Raw genomic sequence first — 18,282 nt, 5'->3', positions numbered from 1 at the left:
GCCTCAAAATATGCAAAATTGACATGTAGGCCCTGTCATTGCCTCAAAATATGCAAAATTGACATGTAGGCCATGTCGTTGCCTCAAAATATGCAAAATTGACATGTAGGTCCTATCATTGCCTCAAAATATGCAAAATTGACATGTAGGCCTTGTCATTGCCTGAAAATGTGCAAAATTGACGTGTAGGCCCTGTCATTGCCTCAAAATAAGCAAATTTGACGTGTAGGCCCTGTCATTCCTCAAAATATGCAAAACTGACATGTAGGCTTGTCATTGCCTCAAAATAGTCAAAATTGACATGTAGGCCCTGTCATTGCCTCAAAATATGCAAAATTGACGCATAGACCTTGTCATTGCCTCAAAATATGCAAAATTGACGTGTAGGCCTTGTCATTGCCTCAAAATATGCAAAATTGACGTGTAGGCCCTGTCATTGCCTCAAAATATGCAAAATTGATGTGTACGCCTTGTCATTGCCTCAAAATATGCAAAATTGACGTGTAGGCCCTGTCATTGCCTCAAAATATGCAAAATTGACGTGTAGGTCCTATCATTGCCTCAAAATATAAGAAATTGACGTGTAGGCCTAGTCATTGCCTCAAAATATAAGAAATTGACGTGCACGCCCTGTCATTGCCTCAAAATATAAGAAATTGATGTGTAGGCCCTGTCATTGCCTCAAAATATGCAAAATTGATGTGTAGGCCTTGTCATTGCCTCAAAATATAAGAAATTGACGTGTACGCCCTGTCATTGCCTCAAAATATGCAAAATTGACGTGTAGGCCCTGTCATTGCCTCAAAATATAAGAAATTGACGTGTACGCCCTGTCATTGCCTCAAAATATAAGAAATTGACGTGTACGCCCTGTCATTGCCTCAAAATATGCAAAATTTACGTGTAGGCCCTATCATTGCCTCAAAATATGCAAAATTGACGTGTAGGCCCTGTCATTGCCTCAAAATTTGCAAAATTGACGTGTAGGCCCTGTCATTGCCTCAAATATGCAAAATGGACGTGTAGGCCCTGTCATTGCCTCAAAATATGCAAAATTGATGTGTAAGCGCTGTCATTGCCTCAAAATATGCAAAATTGACGTGTACGTCCTGTCATTGCCTCAAAATATGCAAAAAGGATGTGTAGGCCCTGTCATTGCCTCAAAATATAAGAAATTGATGTGTAGGCCCTGTCATTGCCTCAAAATATGCAAAACTGACGTGTAGGCCCTGTCATTGCCTCAAAATATGCAAAATTGACGTGTAGGCCCTGTCATTGCCTCAAAATATGCAAAATGGACGTGTAGGCCCTGTCATTGCCTCAAAACATGCAAAACTGACGTGTAGGCATTGTCATTGCCTCAAAATATAAGAAATTGACGTGTAGCCCTGTCATTGCCTCAAAATATGCAAAATTGACGGGTAGGCCCTGTCATTGCCTCAAAATATGCAAAACTGACATGTAGGCCCTGTCATTGACTCAAAATATGCAAAATTGACGTGTAGGCCCTGTCACTGCCTCAAAATATAAGAAATTGACGTGTACGCCCTGTCATTGCCTCAAAATATGCAAAACTGACGTGTAGGACCTGTCATTGCCTCAAAATATGCAAAATTGACGTGCAGGCCCTGTCATTGCCTCAAAATACGCAAAATTGACGTGTAGGCGCTGTCACTGCCTCAAAATATGCAAAATTGACGTGTACGCCCTGTCATTGCCTCAAAATATGCAAAATTGATTTGTAGGCCCTGTCATTGCCTCAAAATATGCAAAACTGACGTATAGCCCTATCATTGCCGCAAAATATGCAAAATTGATGTGTAGGCCCTGTCATTGCCTCAAAATATGCAAAATTGATGTGTAAGCCCTGTCATTGCCTCAAAATATGCAAAATTGATGTGTAGGCCCTGTCATTGCCTGAAAATATGCAAAATTGACATGTAGGCCCTGTCATTGCCTCAAAATATATAAAATTGACACATAAGTCCTGTCATTGCCTCAAAATATGCAAAACTGACGTGTAGGCCATGCCCTGCACGGCCTCAAGTTATAAGAATTTTATATGTAGGCCTAATCTCCCAATGATATCAACATTTGACATGCAGGATTTTGATAAATTAATATCCTAATATCGGAATTGGCTGCATAATTCTATGCTTCATTTCAATTAATGTGGTCTATGTGGAATCGCTTATGCAGGCCAACACCAATTTAAAAGAAGAAAAAAAAGCAAGGTGCTTGTGTATTTAGGCTGCGCATGATCAAAAAAAAAAAAAAATGCACAGGCAGAATGGTCCAAGATCTTCGTAATGATGTTATATAACTTGAAATATCTTTTATCGCAGATGTCAACTGCATATACTTCACAATTCCCGGAACTGAAATCTGTGATGTCACCGTTTACGCACGAATCTCAACATGGCCGAACGGAGTCAAATCCGTACTGGCAAATTTAGCAGTCTTTTTGGACTGTTAACCAGCGTGACGTCATTCCCCTTTCGAGACCTATAGCCAATCACTGGTGTGCAGTGTGAGGGGCCTAGCTGCAGAGGGCCATGAATTTTGCTTATAATCAAGGCCACCGAAAATAGATCTATCTTTCGGTGGTCTCGGTGTAATGCTGTATGAGCCTCGGCCCCATGAAACTTTAACCACTGCCCGGTGGGATGCCTATCTTATATCGTTGCCCGAAGCACGGTTATGGCTAAATTTAACCTTAAATAAAATTAAAACTACTTCGACTAGAGGGCTGCAATTTGGTATGTTTGGTGACTGGAGGGTAGTTGATCAACACACCAATTTGAAGCCCGCTAGCCTCAGTAGTTTTTAAGATCTGAGGACGGGCAGAAAAAGTACGGATAGAAAAAAGTACTGACAGACACAATAGTATTCTTTTCAGAAAACTAAAATGAAGTTGACATTGTGTATAATCACAAGTTTAGGGTCCTGGTTAGACACCCAGGCTGTCAAAACCACGGGGATCTGTCAAGGAATCAGTGTGCTGTCAAAAGATGATGCTGAAGGATTCTATGACATCACCAGAAGCCCACGCCTCTACCAGGAACCTAGGGCACTCTCGAACTCACTCTGACGACCACTTCCTGGTACCAGTCCTTCTGTACTACTCTTGCTTTGGTTCATCTCAACCCAGACATGTTGGATTTTTGTAGATTCTGTAGGATACTGTATAGCCTTTCTATGAAAATCTCCTTGGTCCACCCGCTAGTCCTATTCACCATACCCATCTGTAATCCTCCACATTTGCGCATGTCCTGCGCAACATACCAATAGGATTCTGGATTACCACGAGGAGCCCAAAACATATCTAGAATTCAGAGTGCTTTCAAGATCCAAAGACGCCATTCGAAGCAAAGGACACGAGCGAAATTCCGAGATGCCTCTGGAAAAATAGGTCGTACTCAGGATATCTGAAGGATTTCAAGTATCCCAGGGCTCTCAAACCACCAAGGTAGAGGTTAGGCTGACTCAGAACGCTAGGATTTGCTTCTGGGTTGCAATAATGACAGAGCAACAGCGCTATCATTCTCTGACGTCCTGGGTGACAGGAAACACGAGTTCCTCTTAGTCACTTCCTGCATGGCTCCAGCCTCTTGTGTGATGGGGAGTTATTTTCATTCAAATGTGTATGTTTATGCGTGATATAAATGTATATATTTATTTTGAAAGTCGTGGTGAGACTGACCAATGAAGGTTATTTTAAAGAACAGAAGTGTTTATCGACTAATTTTAGTTTTGTGCTTAAGCCGTGAGAATGGAATTCAAACATTGGTCTAGAGTTCTTGAACCCAACTTAAATGGTGTTACTATTTCTGCGCTTCCTTCTACGTTAAATTTTTCTTCCTCTAGTTTTGTAACTTACATATTTGTTTGTTTGTTTGTTTGTTTGTTTGAGAGAGAGAGAGAGAGAGAGAGAGAGAGAGAGAGAGAGAGAGAGAGAGAGAGAGAGAGAGAGAGATTAAAAATGTTGCTAATCAAAGACTATAATATTAACTTAAATACGATTCTAAAACATGAAGAAGAAGAAAAAGAAGAAGAAGAGGAAGAGAGAGTGAGAGATTATAAAAATGTTTCCATTCCAAGACCACCTTGTTAACATAAGTCTAATTTTAAAACCATGACGAGTATGACCACTCGGGAGAGAGAGAGAGAGATTAAAAATTTTGCCATTCCTAGGCCACCTTGTAAGCCTATGAAGTAGAAGAGAGAGAGAGAGAGAGAGAGAGAGAGAGAGAGAGAGAGAGAGAGAGAGAGAGATTATACAAATTCAACTATAAAAACCCCCTTTTAAATTCCAAAACTATGACGAACACGACCAGCCGGAGAGAGAGAGAGAGAGAGAGAGAGAGAGAGAGAGAGAGAGAGAGAGAGAGAGAGAGAGTATTCAATTGTTGCTAGTCTAATGGAGCCCCGGTAACGTAAGTCTAATTCCGAATCTATGGTGAACGAGAGCACTTTAGGCGAATCTAACCGCCGTTCTCCGAATGGTCGGCTTTTCATGGAACGTAAGTTAAGAAATTCGACATTAAATCAATCATGTCCTTGAGCTGCGATATAAAAACATAAAAGGTGGCGTTCTCAGACCATGAATTCCTTGAAAAGAATAAAGTCACTTAATGTGAGTGTACGGCGCGTAGTTGACGAAGAGATGACGTCATTAGACGCTAGACGTAATTTTACTTTGAGGTTGGAACGTCGAATATTTTTCAGTGTAAGCAAAATTATATCGTAAAACTATATATCTCTCGTGGAGAGCGAACAGTCAATTGTTTTGTCGTTAATAAAATGACTGTCAACGCCAAAATATATATATATATATATAAATTATAATTAACTCGCCTGGATTGGCGACTCTGGCAGTATCCGGCAACGACGACATCCGTCACAAGAGTATAAATACGGCGGCTCCAAAACTTTTGGCGGTTGTCTGTGAAGTGACACTGTATCGTGAGGTCGTCCATTATTTGTTTATACCTTACAGGACAAACTCCAGTTTTTGCTTAATATCTTTTGTGTTTTGAAAAAGGTTGTCAGTTTTGTTGACCAAAAAATGGCAACGAAGAAAACGCTGTTCATTCTCGCCTGTTGCGCTTTGACTGTTTCCGCTCTTCCTCAAGGTAAGTACAAAGATACAAAACATTAAATTATATAATAAACATGTAAATAAATAAAGAAAAAGAGAAGTTACAATGGAAAATTGGTACAAAAAGAATTGTAAATATAATTTGGTTTCGACATAAATGACTTGATTTCACTGTATTAATATCGGAGGGAAATTACCATTCACAATAGTACAATAATGAAGATGCGATTGTTATTATTGTCATTATGTAGTTAGCTTGTTAAGTTATTATATTTAATTTTTATTAGGTTTTTATACAGTAAGTGAAAGCACCCTAATTTACATTTTAGAAAATGGAATTTTAAGTATCTATTGCTGTCATCAAAAGCTGCAAATTTATAACAACAGCCCCATTGCTTCCTCGCAAAAAATTCAATAACTTTTAATCTATATAGATTAATTATTCAACTTGGGATTTTAAGTAAAATAATTTTTTCACTATTCAGACCAAATTACGTAATTGAAGAAAAAAATAAGGTTTTTTATTCAGTTACAATTGTAATTTTATAACAACACCCCATTGCCTTCTCGCAAAAAGTTAAATTTAATAACTTTTATTCTATATAGATTAATTAAACTTGGAATTTCAAGAAAAATAATTTTTTCACTATTCAGACCAAATTACGTAATTGAAGAAAAAATAAGGTTTTTTATTGTTACAATTGTAATTTTATAACAACCCCATTGCTTCCTCGCAAAAAGTTAAATTTAATCACTTCTAATCTATATAGATTAATTATTCAACTTGGGATTTTAAGAAAAATAATTTTTTCACTATTTGACCAAATTACGTAATTGAAGAAAAAATTAAGGTGTTTTTTATTCAGTTACAATTGTAATTTTATAACAACACCCCCACTGCTCCCTCGCAAAAAGTTAAATTTAATCACTTTTAATCTATATAGATTAATTATTCAACTTGGGATTTTAAGAAAAATAATGTTTTCGCTATTTGACCAAATTATGTAACTGAAGAAAAAATAAGATTTTTATTTAGTTAAAATTACATAACTGAAAAGCTTCCTTTCGGAAGAGATATATATATAGACCAACATTCTAAGCATAGGCCTATAACCACTTCTCCTTTAGCTGGCACCATTGAAACTGACGCGGAGCCAGTTGAACCTGTGAATACAGGAGGCGACCCTGAAGCAAGCTTTCCTGGAGGCGACCCTGACGACAGCATTCCTGTTATCATTATCCGGAGACGGCCTATTTTCATATGTAAAGAGAACGGAATTATTTGATGAAACGTTTCTGCACAAAAGGTGGTGGTGGTCGCTTCTCCTGGCGGTGCGTGGGTTTGGGTAGAGATAGCCAAGTGCATGGTGGGTCTAGGGAAATCGCGGTATCTCTCTTTCTCTCTCTCTATGGGAGCACGTGCATGTGCATTGTTTGCAGATGAAGAACAAGTAGAAATCTCTCTCTCTCTCTCTCTCTCTCTCTCTCTCTCTCTCTCTGGGAGCACGTGCATGTGCATTGTTTGCAGATGAAGAACACGTAGAAATCTCTCTCTCTCTCTCTCTCTCTCTCTCTCTCTCTCTCTCTCTCTCTCTCTCTCTGGGAGCACGTGCATGTGCACTGTTTACAGATGAACAAGTAGAATTCTCTCTCTCTCTCTCTCTCAGTACATTAGTTTTAATGAACATACGCAGCTCTCTCTCTCTCTCTCTCTCTCTCTCTCTCTCTCTCTCTCTCTCTCTCTACACTGATTGCAAAGAACTAGAGCAACTCTCTCTCTCTCTATGTCCTTTATTTAATTTTTAAAGAACAAAAGCCACACTCTCTCTCTCTGATCGTGTCAGGCGTCACACTTCATCACAAATGCATCCTTTAGAAACTTATTTTAAAATCGAAAAGGTAACTGAAATTCCTTCCGCGATAATACATCCACCACACAATTTTTTGAAATCCCAGATCACGTGATACAGTGACTGTCTGTTCTCGTTGGTTGTAACATCGCTTTCGTAACGCCCTGAGGCCATTGTCTTGAGTGCGTTGCGCCCACTTCCCTTCGATCCGCCCGCTGGAGGACATTGTCAAGCCCACTGTCTGCTTTAGGCGGAAGTGCGCATGCGCAGGGACGTATGAAGCCTTCAGCAAGGTTATGAGGAAGGAATTACGTAACTGGTGGTTAGTCGAGTGGAGTTGGTCACAAACCATGGCAGACAAGAGACATGTGGCTTGCAACTTCACTCCAAAGGACTTGCAGTGAACCTGGAGTCTAATACTTTCTGGAGCCACCCAGTTTCAGATAAACTGAAGCGTTTTTCATTTTTCAGTTACATCTTATTCTATCTTCATCTTTTTTCTTTGCTAGTCTATTATTTTTTTCGTCTTCCTTTACTTCGTGTCATGTTGCCTACAGAACTTCAGTGCTATCGATATTGATAACGCTAATACTGATAGCCCTAATGACAACAACCACTAGGCCTAGTGTTGATGGCATGCTATTATCGTCAATATTGTGCATGATAGTGTTTGTGGTATCATTATTATTATTATTATTATTATTATTATTATAAAAATAAAAAGTACATCAGTGCAATAAAACCAGTCTTGATGATATTTTTAGGCCTACTGATACAACGACTACTAGGCCTACTATTGCTAACATACTATTATTAATATTGTGCATGCTATTATTATTATTATTATTATTATTATTATTATTATTATTATTATCCATCTCTCCCAACACAGCATCGGACGACGACCGTAGAGGCATCTTCGACCTGCTACCAAACCTCCTCTCGACCTTCTTCAACCGAAGGCCTTCCTTCGACCCCGACTTCCCCGAGTCGAACTCCACCTCGAACGCCACCAGCATCTTCCCCTCCCTCTTCGGAGGCCTCGGCCCTGTCATCCCCTCCGACGACGAGATGAACATGAACTCCACCTACGAAGTCACAGTCAGGGACGGCCAAAAGTTCGAGGTGAATCGGACGACGGGAGTGGACAAAAATGGCGGCTTCTTCTTCACGAGGGTGTTGGTGAATGTCCAACCTATGGATGACGGTGAAGGAAAGGCTGGTACCAACGGCACCGCCCCCACGGGGACTACTGCAGGAGTCTCCCCCAAGGCTCCCGTGATCCCTAAGGAAGCCACTTCGGAGAATCCGCGCGTCAACCAGGTATAGAACGGGTTTGAGGACTTTTCGTACTTCGGCTATTTTGTTTTTCGACGCTCGTCAGTGTTCCTTGCTTTGTTTAATTTCCTTGATGATAAATCTCTTCGATTGTGACAAATCCCTATGTGACAGATTCATTTTTTCGATAATTTGATTTTTGATAAATTCACCCATTTGTGATAAATCCCTATGTGATAAAGTCAGTTATTTTCCATAACTTTATTTCTGATATATCTCTATTTGATAAGTTCATTTATATTTGATAACTGAATATTGCATAAATTCGTCCATTTGTGATAAAAATCAGCCTGCTAAATTCGTTCCTTTGGGATAAATATAATCCTATGTGATAATTCTCTCTCTCTCTCTCTCTCTCTCTCTCTCTCTCTCTCTAAAAGAGCATAATCTTTGCTTGTAATTGCTTATGTATTTTGTCCTGTAAATTCAAGATAATCTTACCATTGCTTATAGCTTTTAAGATAAAGACACTTACTTGACTTGTAATAATATTTGGCTTTCAAGATACAAATCATATACTGATTTTAAATGTCATTGACTTCAGATAGGATACAAAATAACATATTGATTTTAAATGTTCTCGAATTCTGAGATACCTTAAATGTCAGTTGGTTTGATTCCTTTGGCTTAGATAAGTTACTAACAAATTATTTTTTTATGTAATTGATTTTTTTTATATCTGAAAGAAAATAAAGATTTGGTGAAGAAATTTTAATAAGAATTTTTATTTTGAGTTCTGAGGGAGTAAATGATATTGTGTTTATTAAGATCAATAATATATACATATATATATATATATATATATATATATATATATATATATATATATATATATATATATATAATATATATATATTATATAGATGACTCACATCGGAATCGAACCCCGTTCTCTCATACTACGAGAGGCCAGGGCGCTACCAATTGACCCACACAGCGTCATGGCCTTTCGCTTCAGAGATCAGGGTTCGATCCCGATGTGAGTCAGAAGTCTATTTCTGTGAAACACGTGCTCATGTGTTCATCAGTTTCATATATATATGTATATATAAATATTACATTTATATTTACATATATGCGTGTCTGTGTGCGCGCGCGCGCGCTGCATACGCATCTGTGTCTAACTCTCTCTCGCTTCTGAATTAACCCCATGTTTTTCTAACCCTTCTTTACGTGTGTGCAGCCCGGTGACCAATGAAAATATTGCGCCTGTTAAAAGCCATAAACCGAATTTAACAATTCACGTGTCCACAAACGTTACGTGAATTGGAACGACGACATTTTGGGAGCGAAAGCTCTTTCGTGATATGATCGGAATAAAGAATTTATGCCAAAGGCCAAGTGCTGGGTCCTACGAGGTCATTCGGCGCTAAAAGATAAACTGAGATGGAAAGGTTTGACAGGCGTAACAGGAGGAAAACCTCACAGATCCGCTATGAAACGATTGTTAGGAGATGGTGGGTAGCAAGTTGGAAGAAAGAGAATAAGAACGGAGGTACAGTAAAAGGAATGAAAGGGGTTGCAGCTAAGGGTCGAAGGGACGCTGCAAAGAACCTCAAGTAATGCCTGCAGGGGTTATAGTGTTATGATGATTTCACCATAATAATTTTCAAAGTGAGAATTTGGAGACTGGGTAAATTTACACACAAGAAAGAAAGTGTCGATAAATAACATAATCTTCAATATGTTAAATTATTTTACACACAAAAAAAGTTTCGATAAATAACATATTCTTCAGTATGTTAAATTACCAGAAATCAACACTTCTGATAATTAACAGTGTATGTAGTTTTTTGTTCTGGGATTATAAATTATGATAATTAATTACATCATTGATAAATCTGGATATGTGCTGTAATGAAAGCATGTATTCTTGAATAACATAACGATTACGGAAAAATCTTATGCTTAATACGTTCGAAAATACATACTGATAAATGATGAATTAGAAATGAATGAATATTGGTGTTATTTTTCCGTAAAAGAATCCTTTTACTTATAATTTTTCAAGTAAAATGTTGAGCGCTTATAGTCATTACAGGCTGATGTAAACAAAGACATCGATAAACAAATATTAATTATTAAGAAAACATTTATAGACATACGATGATTAGACAAAAAAAATAACTAGCTGATATAATCAACAAACAATAAATAAACCAAGTTGATTTGCTTCACAAACAAAAAAATAACAATGGGAAATTGAACAAATAAAGATACCAATTGGTGGTAATTCACAAACAAACATACACACAAACAAAAGTATTAACTATTATCCTGAACAAAAAAAAAAAAAGTTTGTATGGTAAACAAAAAAAAAAAATTACATAAAACATTACTACATTACTCAGGTATTTTCTAAGAAACAAGCAGCCAGTATGTCTGTCTTAGTCCAACGAAACTGGTGAAATGAACAAACAGAAATACGACCTGGAGTTGTTAATTGACAAACAAACAAGTAAACAAACGGAAGTCAGTCGGCTTGTGTATGCAAACAAACGGAGGATACAAACTTCTTGGTCACACTTTACGCAAACACGCTGTAGCTTATTAACGCCAATGATTCTGGGCTTCTGTTGGATGCATTGCTCCAGAGCCTGACATAAAGAATTTGAAGGTAAGTCAGAATTTCCGTTGATTTCGTGTATATATATGATGTCTAAGTCATCACCGCACTGAGACTGATGAAGTTATGGTTATATTGTCTTATAATGATATTTTTAGGGTGAATAGTAGTAGTTATACTTTCTAAATCATTTGCAGCTTCTCTGTCCAAATTGTGACCAAATGTCACTGAAAATTAACCTTAAAAGTTCTACAGCAAAATTCTGTCAATCTGAATTTAACTCAGCCGCCAGAATCCCCCTAACCAGAGACTTACTCTCCTGGCAGGAAATGGCGTCATCGTCACCTACAATGGCGCGGCGCAAGAGATGGACCATCTTGGACTATCTAAACCCTGTGAGGCGCAGGAAATTCAGGCCTAAATCTCTGCCCACGTGCCGTGACGACACCGAATCCGCCGAGATTGTGGCGGGGGGCACTTCGAATACCCTCAGTGTTGCTGCCCCGCCCCCACCTGCGCCAGTGTCGCCTAGGTTGCCCAAACCCCCGACGCTGGAAGGAGACACGGACGTCAACTACATAGGCCCAGTGACTAGAGAGGAGAACCCTGACGCGGAGGTCTTCGACGTGGATCTGGTGAGGGCCGACGCAGAGAGGTCCCGTGCGAGGACCTCCGCGCCAGTCATGGCACAGCCCCCGAGGCCAAAGCCACCACCCAGGGCTCAGCCTCCTAGGTCACAACCCATCGGGGCTGAGCCTGTGAGGTCTTTGAGGTCACAGCCTGCTGCTGAGAGCCTGAGGTCATACCCCATCAGGACTGAGCCATTGAGGTCTTTGAGGTCGCAACCCACCAGGGCTGAGCCTCTGAGGTCTCTGAGGTCCCAGTCTGCTGTGGCTGAGAGCCTCAGGTCACAGCCCATCAGGATGGAGTCTCTGAGGTCTCTGAGGTCACACCCCACCAGGTCTGAGCCTCTGAGGTCTTTGAGGTCACAGCCTGTTGTGGCAGAGCCTTTGAGGTCACAATTTGTCATGGCTGAACCTCTGCAGTCTTTGAATTCTGAAACTGTAGCTGAACATCTGAGATCTTTGAGGTCACAATCCCTTGCAGTTGAGCCCCTGGGGCCAAAACCCACCATAACTGAGCCTTTGAGGTCAAGCCCGTTGAGGCGACAGGCTCTGAGATCTATGCCCTTGGAAACTCAGGTTCAGAGGGCCCAACCAACAGCTCCTCAACTGGATACTCAAGAGTTTCGTCTGCCTTTCAAGAAGTCTCTTCGGCTGCTGTAGATTCCCCCATTTGGCTGATGTGGGCAAATGGGTCTTACCCCATTCTTTCAGTTTGCGCAGTTTTCGATCAGAACTGGATCCACCATAGACCTGCCAGTACTTGATCCATCAGCACTGGATCCACCATAGACCTGCCAGTACTTGATCCATCAGCACTGGATCCACCATGGGTCTGACAGTATTTGATCCACCAGAACTGGACCGCCCATGGATCTGCCATCATGGATCAAGCGGAACTGGATTGAGGTTTGGAAATCTCAATCTCTCACTCTCTTTCTTCCCTCTCTCTGTCTCTTTCTTACCTCTCTTCCGCCTCTTGGCCGTCCGTCCTTGGCCAGCCAACCAAGGCAAATTGCTTCCTGCTTTTCGTTTGTTCACGGTTGACAGAATTCAATTGTTTTGAATAGCATTACGTACGTAATAACAGATCTGTGTGTTTTGCTATATTTAGAAGAAGACCCATAATTTGTGTTTCACTGTAAGTTATATATATATATATATATATATATATATATATATATATATATATATATATATATATATATATATATATATATATATATATATATATATTTAAGTATTTATTTCCAAACTACATTCCACATTATCTATTTTTCTATTTTTATTTTCAAACGGCCTTGAAGATAAATCTGTCCAGTGGTTTCCTTTCACAAGTGGCGAAATGCTTTTAATATTCTTTCACATCTTTGAAATCTATCTGACAATGATAACTAAATCTTCAAGTCACGTACCCAGCAATTAGCTCAATTTCACATTACACTTTCACTTCAGCAGTCCGAGTGGCTTAATTGTTCCTGACATTTTCCAAATTCCTATCATCTTTTTAATGTTTGTGACTTGTCGCCAATAACTGGTTACTCTATTTTCTATTATTGGGCCAGTTTCGTAAAATGCTGTTCTCGTTTGTTATTACAAAATCACTTCGATGACAAAGTGCTTCTTCGATTTTCATTATTGTTCTAGTTTTTTTAAAAGACTGTATACTTTATCTTGTTTCAGTAATACTAATGACTAAGGGTTATTTTTGTTTTATATGTAAAGAACAGCTGTTTTAAAAATATAGGATATGAATATTATGTAATAACATTTATTCTCTTTTTAGGATTTTGTAATGTTTAAAAATATAGAAATATGTTTTTCCTTTGTAATAATACCATCCGGATTCCATTATTTTCTTCTGACATTTAAAATATTAAAAATATTTGTTTGTTCTTGTATCTGCATGCTAATTTTAAAAATATTTTTTTAAAATTAACAGTTTTAATACATTAAAGTTTCTGCCTGAGCATTTAAAGAAAAAGTTTAAAAAATACTCTATGCGTTAAGTACTTTTGTGCCAATGCTGAAAATACTTGTTTCTTGTATCTGAATATCAATTAAAAAAATTCTCAAATAACAATTTTAACGCATAAAACGTCTGCTGAGTATTTCTAGAAATTTAATAAACAATATATATATATTTTAGGTGCTCTTTCTTTACGTTTGTTCTATTTATTTTGAATTGTTTTCCTTGCCAGCAACTTGTAATATATTCTTATGTGCGTGGTTCAAAAACACGTTTTCTTTTTTTTTGACAAATAAAGATGTGATATTTTTGTTAAATGAATTTTTCATACCCCTTGATTGGATGAAGTTACAAAATTTATATAATAATAATAATAATAATAATAATAATAATAATAATAATAATAATAATAATAATACGTGCCAATAGATCAGACGTGACGTTGATTGACAAAATCAAGAAGAAAGTGTCACTCATTGGTGTCGCAATACCATTGGGCACCAGGGCAGATGAGAAAGAAAGAGAGAAAATTGATAAGTATCAAGACCTGAAAATCGAAATAAGAAGGATATGGGATATGCCAGTGGAAACTGTACCCATAATCATAGGAGCACTAGGCACGATCCCAAGATCCCTGGAAAGGAATCTGGAAAAACTAGATGCCGAAGTGGCTCCAGGACTCATGCAGAAGAGTGTGCTATTAGAAATAGCGCACATAGCGAGATAAGTGATGGACTCCTAAGGAGGCAGGATGCAACCCTGAACTCTCCCCCTCCCCCAAAACTATAAAAACCATCCTGTCGAATAGGATGACTGTGATACGCCAAAAATAATAATAATAATAATAATTACCATACTAATAATACTATTGTTATAATTTTTATCATTATTATAAAACCGAAGCGACAATAATAATAATAATAATAATAATAATAATAATAATAATAATAATAATAATAATTCAAGTTAATAACAATAATTATGGTCCCCACGCCTTGCTTTATCATCAAAAGTCCCGAGATCGTTCACAGGGAGGGGAAATAACTTGGGCCGATACCCTGAAACATCCACTGTTCCTATGTTGACCCAAGCAAGAAATTACGTACCTGGTGGTTAGTCGACCTTAAAGGGTCGCAGCCTGGTTAGAAAAAGGTATGGGTCTTGCAACTTCACCCCAAAGGTTTTTGATAAACTACTGGAGCCACTGGCAAAACCAGAGGCCGATGGGGAGGGCATCCTGCTGCCTAAATCATGCTCAGGTATGATGAAAGGCAGAAAAAGAGTGGTTTGACCCTACAGCAGGGATGAAGGATTGTGGGTGTCAAGGGAAACCAGAGGTAGAGAGTTCCAAAGCTCTGAGATGAAAAACCGGGAGCTATTTCCTAACTGGAAAAGGAATATAAAATTTAGGCATGGGCAATCGCTGGGACCTATGAGGTCATTCAACGCTGTAACAGGAAGAAAACCTTTAGCAGATGCACTATGAAACAATTGTTAGGAGGGGGTTACAGAAAGTGAGATGGAAGACAGAGAATATAAGCAGAGGTACAGTAAAAGGGATGAAAGGGCCGCAGGTAGGGGCCAAAAGGACGCTGCAAAGTACCTTAAGTAATGCCTACAGTGCACCGCACGAGGAACACTGAAGGCCATAACCCCCTAAGGAGCTCTTTCCAAATGACCGAGTGAACTGAATTGGAAATTTACATATTTCAATTCACAATTTGTATCCTTCATCCAACACCGGTAGAGATTATTGTGCTGATAAGATTCAGCAAAAGGTTACAGGTGGTACGTCTTGAAAGTTGCCCATTTACTGGACCCTAAGGCAAAGGCCATTGTCTTAATGTTTGGTATTTACCTGGTTTGTCTATTTTATTATCTACTGGCACTAAAGTGTTAATGATGGATAACTGCATAAATAATTTTGGAAATGGCAGCTGTGGGCCAAAGCTCATTTGGTTCTGGTTGATCTAGTGCTTGTGGATCCATGGTGGATCCAGTGCTGGCAGATCCAAGGTGGACCCAGTTCCAATGGATCCGGTGCTGGCAGATTCAAGGTCGATCCAGTTACAATCAATCCGGTGCTGGCAGATTCAAGGTCGATCCAGTTCCAATGGATCCGGTGCTGGGAGATTCAAGGTCGATCCAGTTCCAAAGGATCCGGTGCTGGCAGATTCAAGGTCGATCCAGTTTTGATGAATCAAGTACTGGCAGATCTATGGTAGATCCAGTTCTGATGGACCAAGTACTGGCAGATCCATAATGGATCCAGTTCCGATAGATAAAGTACTGGGAGACTCCAGCCTAAAGTTGTGGTATGTTAAGTTCTATAGTGGAATGGAATCGAGTATCGAATTTAGGCCCCAAGGTCAAGCACTGGAACCTATGAGGTCATTCAGCGCTGAAAGGGATATTGTGAGTAAAAAGGTCTGAAAGGAGTAACAGGAGGAAAACCTCAAAGCAGTTGCACTATGAAAGAGCTGTTAGGAGAGGGTGGAAAGGTACAGTAAAAGGAATGAGACGAGGTTGTAACTATAGGGCACCTCACTTAAAGAACACCTTCCAGTGGATAAAATGACAAAATATCAGCTACATAACCGTTTCGACGTGCTTCGATTCAGTGGCAGAAGGCTACAGCCTCGTGGGGGTGTGCGCTCTGCTGACTGCACTTTCGTCCACGACTGTACACATGAGAAAATGAGCAAATTATTCCAGCCTTTTCTGGTTGGGTGATGGTGAACACCGACCTGAAATTGAAGTGGAACTGAAACGGATTTGTTTATGATCTGTTAAAGGTTAGATACAAGAGATAGATAAATATTGACTTATATGCTCTGTTGGCAGAACACATATCTGTTCATGGCTCGAAGGTTACATACAACAGACACATAGGTACGTAAATAGATAGACAGATATTTACTTCTATGCTCTGCTGGGAGAATCCACATTTATTCATGGCTAGGAGCCCGAAACAGGCAATTCTGGCCCGACCCTCTTCCTCCCACTTCTCCAAGAGAAAGCTCGGCAATACAGGAAAAGTTTTCTACCAACAGAATAGCATAGAATATAGAATTTAGGCCAAAGGCCAAGTACTGGGACCTATGAGGTCATTCCGCGCTGAAAGGGAGACTGAGAATAAAAAGGTTTGAAGATGGAAGAAAGAGAATATGAACGGAGGTACAGTCAAAGGAATGAAAGGGGTTGCAGCTAGGGGCCGAAGGGACGCTGCAAAGAGCCTTTAGCAATGCCTACAGTGCATCGCGTAAGCTGCACCGACGGCACTAGCTCCCTGCGGGGTTTTTAAGTTAAATCGTCGCTTGTCTGACAAGCTGGTGGCGTCATACCTAAGCTCAAGCGATTTGATCCGGGCTTGAGACCGGCTAGAGTCTATAACACGCTTCAATTCTTCCACGCTAAGTATCAAGGCTCCGCGTTATCCTTGGTCTTGCTATGATGATTTTTATCAATATTACGTTATTATTAGCCGTGATCCGTCGAGAACGGACTGCCTATTGCGGAAAGAAGATAACATAAAATAAAAGAAAAATGTAATACTATATAATATAAAAAATAATAAAATTATATACTAAATAAATGAGATAAACAAATAAATACAAATGAATTTCATTACTGACTTGTAACTGTAGTTAATGCTCACCAGATAAGAGAAATGTAGAGAGAGAGAGAGAGAGAGAGAGAGAGAGAGAGAGAGAGAGAGAGAGAGAGAGAGAGATCCATTTCTTTGTTTACAGATTTTGACTGAGTGGGGTGTGGCTTCAAGGGCGTGGCTTCCGTTATGCTTAAAAAATTCATTCGATTCTTTTTTATAGGAAAATGATTGTGCCTTTCTGATGCCGTGACGTCATGCGCTGTGTATAAACTCTCTCTCTCTCTCTCTCTCTCTCTCTCTCTCTCTCTCTCTCTCTCTCTCTCTCTCTCTCTCGTGTCTGACCCTCTGTCTGTATGATTTTACCTCTTGGAGGTGAGGTTGCTAGCCCCATGACCAGCGCGAACCGCGTACCTTACACACACAAGTTCAGTGCTCTATTTGGGAGCCAAGCAGGCCTTTATAAAACACACAGACACACATACACTTAAATACGCTCTCTCTCTCTCTCTCTCTCTCTCTCTCTCTCTCTCTCTCTCTATATATATATATATATATATATATATATATATATATATATATATATATATATATATATATATATATATATATACACATATTTATGTACATTTATAAATATTTAAAATATATATGTATATATATACCACATATATATATATATATATATATATATATATATATATATATATATATATATATATATATATATATATATATATATATATATATATATATATACGAGGGGACCCAAAAGTAACCAGGAATTGTGTCATAGAATTTTATTCAGTTATTGTTACATGTTTACAGTCTTATCACCTTCAAAGTATTCTCCATTTGAAGCAATGCACTTATCCAGACGTGTTTTCCACTGTTGAAAGCAATTCTGGAACTCTTGTGAAGTTATGGCTTTTAATGACTCCGTCGTTTTCTTCTGAACCTCTTCAACGTCTGCAAAACGGTTTCCTTTGAGGGCTTTCTTCATTCGGGGAACGAAAAGAAGTCACAGGGAGCAAGATCGGGTGAATAGGGAGGGTGGGTAAGTGTGGTCATGCCATTCTTGGTCGAAACTGTCTCACACTCAAGGCAGTGTGCGCTGGTGCATTGTCGTGATGAAGCCGCCACCCTGGCAAAGTGGAGGTGGCGGCTTCATCACGACAATGTGCACCAGCGCACACTGCCTTGAGTGTGAGACAGTTTCTGACCAAGA

At 39.1% G+C, this 18,282-nt stretch overlaps 1 protein-coding gene across 2 annotated transcripts; it reads left to right on the top strand.

Moving 5' to 3' along the window:
- The first annotated feature begins 4,932 nt into the window (after window positions 1-4,932).
- Window positions 4,933-12,669, top strand: LOC136830311 (uncharacterized). Of its 2 annotated transcripts, XM_067089724.1 has the most exons (4): window positions 4,933-5,135; window positions 6,230-6,364; window positions 7,844-8,274; window positions 11,182-12,669. In XM_067089724.1, exons 1-4 carry the CDS (start codon window positions 5,069-5,071, stop codon window positions 12,139-12,141), a joined length of 1,593 nt encoding a protein of 530 aa, XP_066945825.1. In that variant the 5' UTR covers window positions 4,933-5,068; the 3' UTR covers window positions 12,142-12,669. The 2 variants fall into 2 exon arrangements, with proteins under 2 accessions (XP_066945825.1, XP_066945827.1); XM_067089726.1 differs by lacking the exon at window positions 6,230-6,364 and having other exon boundaries at window positions 4,935-5,135.
- Window positions 12,670-18,282: the final 5,613 nt, after the last annotated feature.

The sequence above is a fragment of the Macrobrachium rosenbergii genome, chromosome 46 (assembly GCF_040412425.1).
Source record: "Macrobrachium rosenbergii isolate ZJJX-2024 chromosome 46, ASM4041242v1, whole genome shotgun sequence".
In the NCBI taxonomy this organism is placed as follows: Eukaryota; Metazoa; Arthropoda; class Malacostraca; order Decapoda; family Palaemonidae; genus Macrobrachium; species Macrobrachium rosenbergii.
The sequence above is the reverse complement of the archived record's forward strand: the minus strand, read 5'-3'. Positions and strand labels throughout refer to the sequence as shown.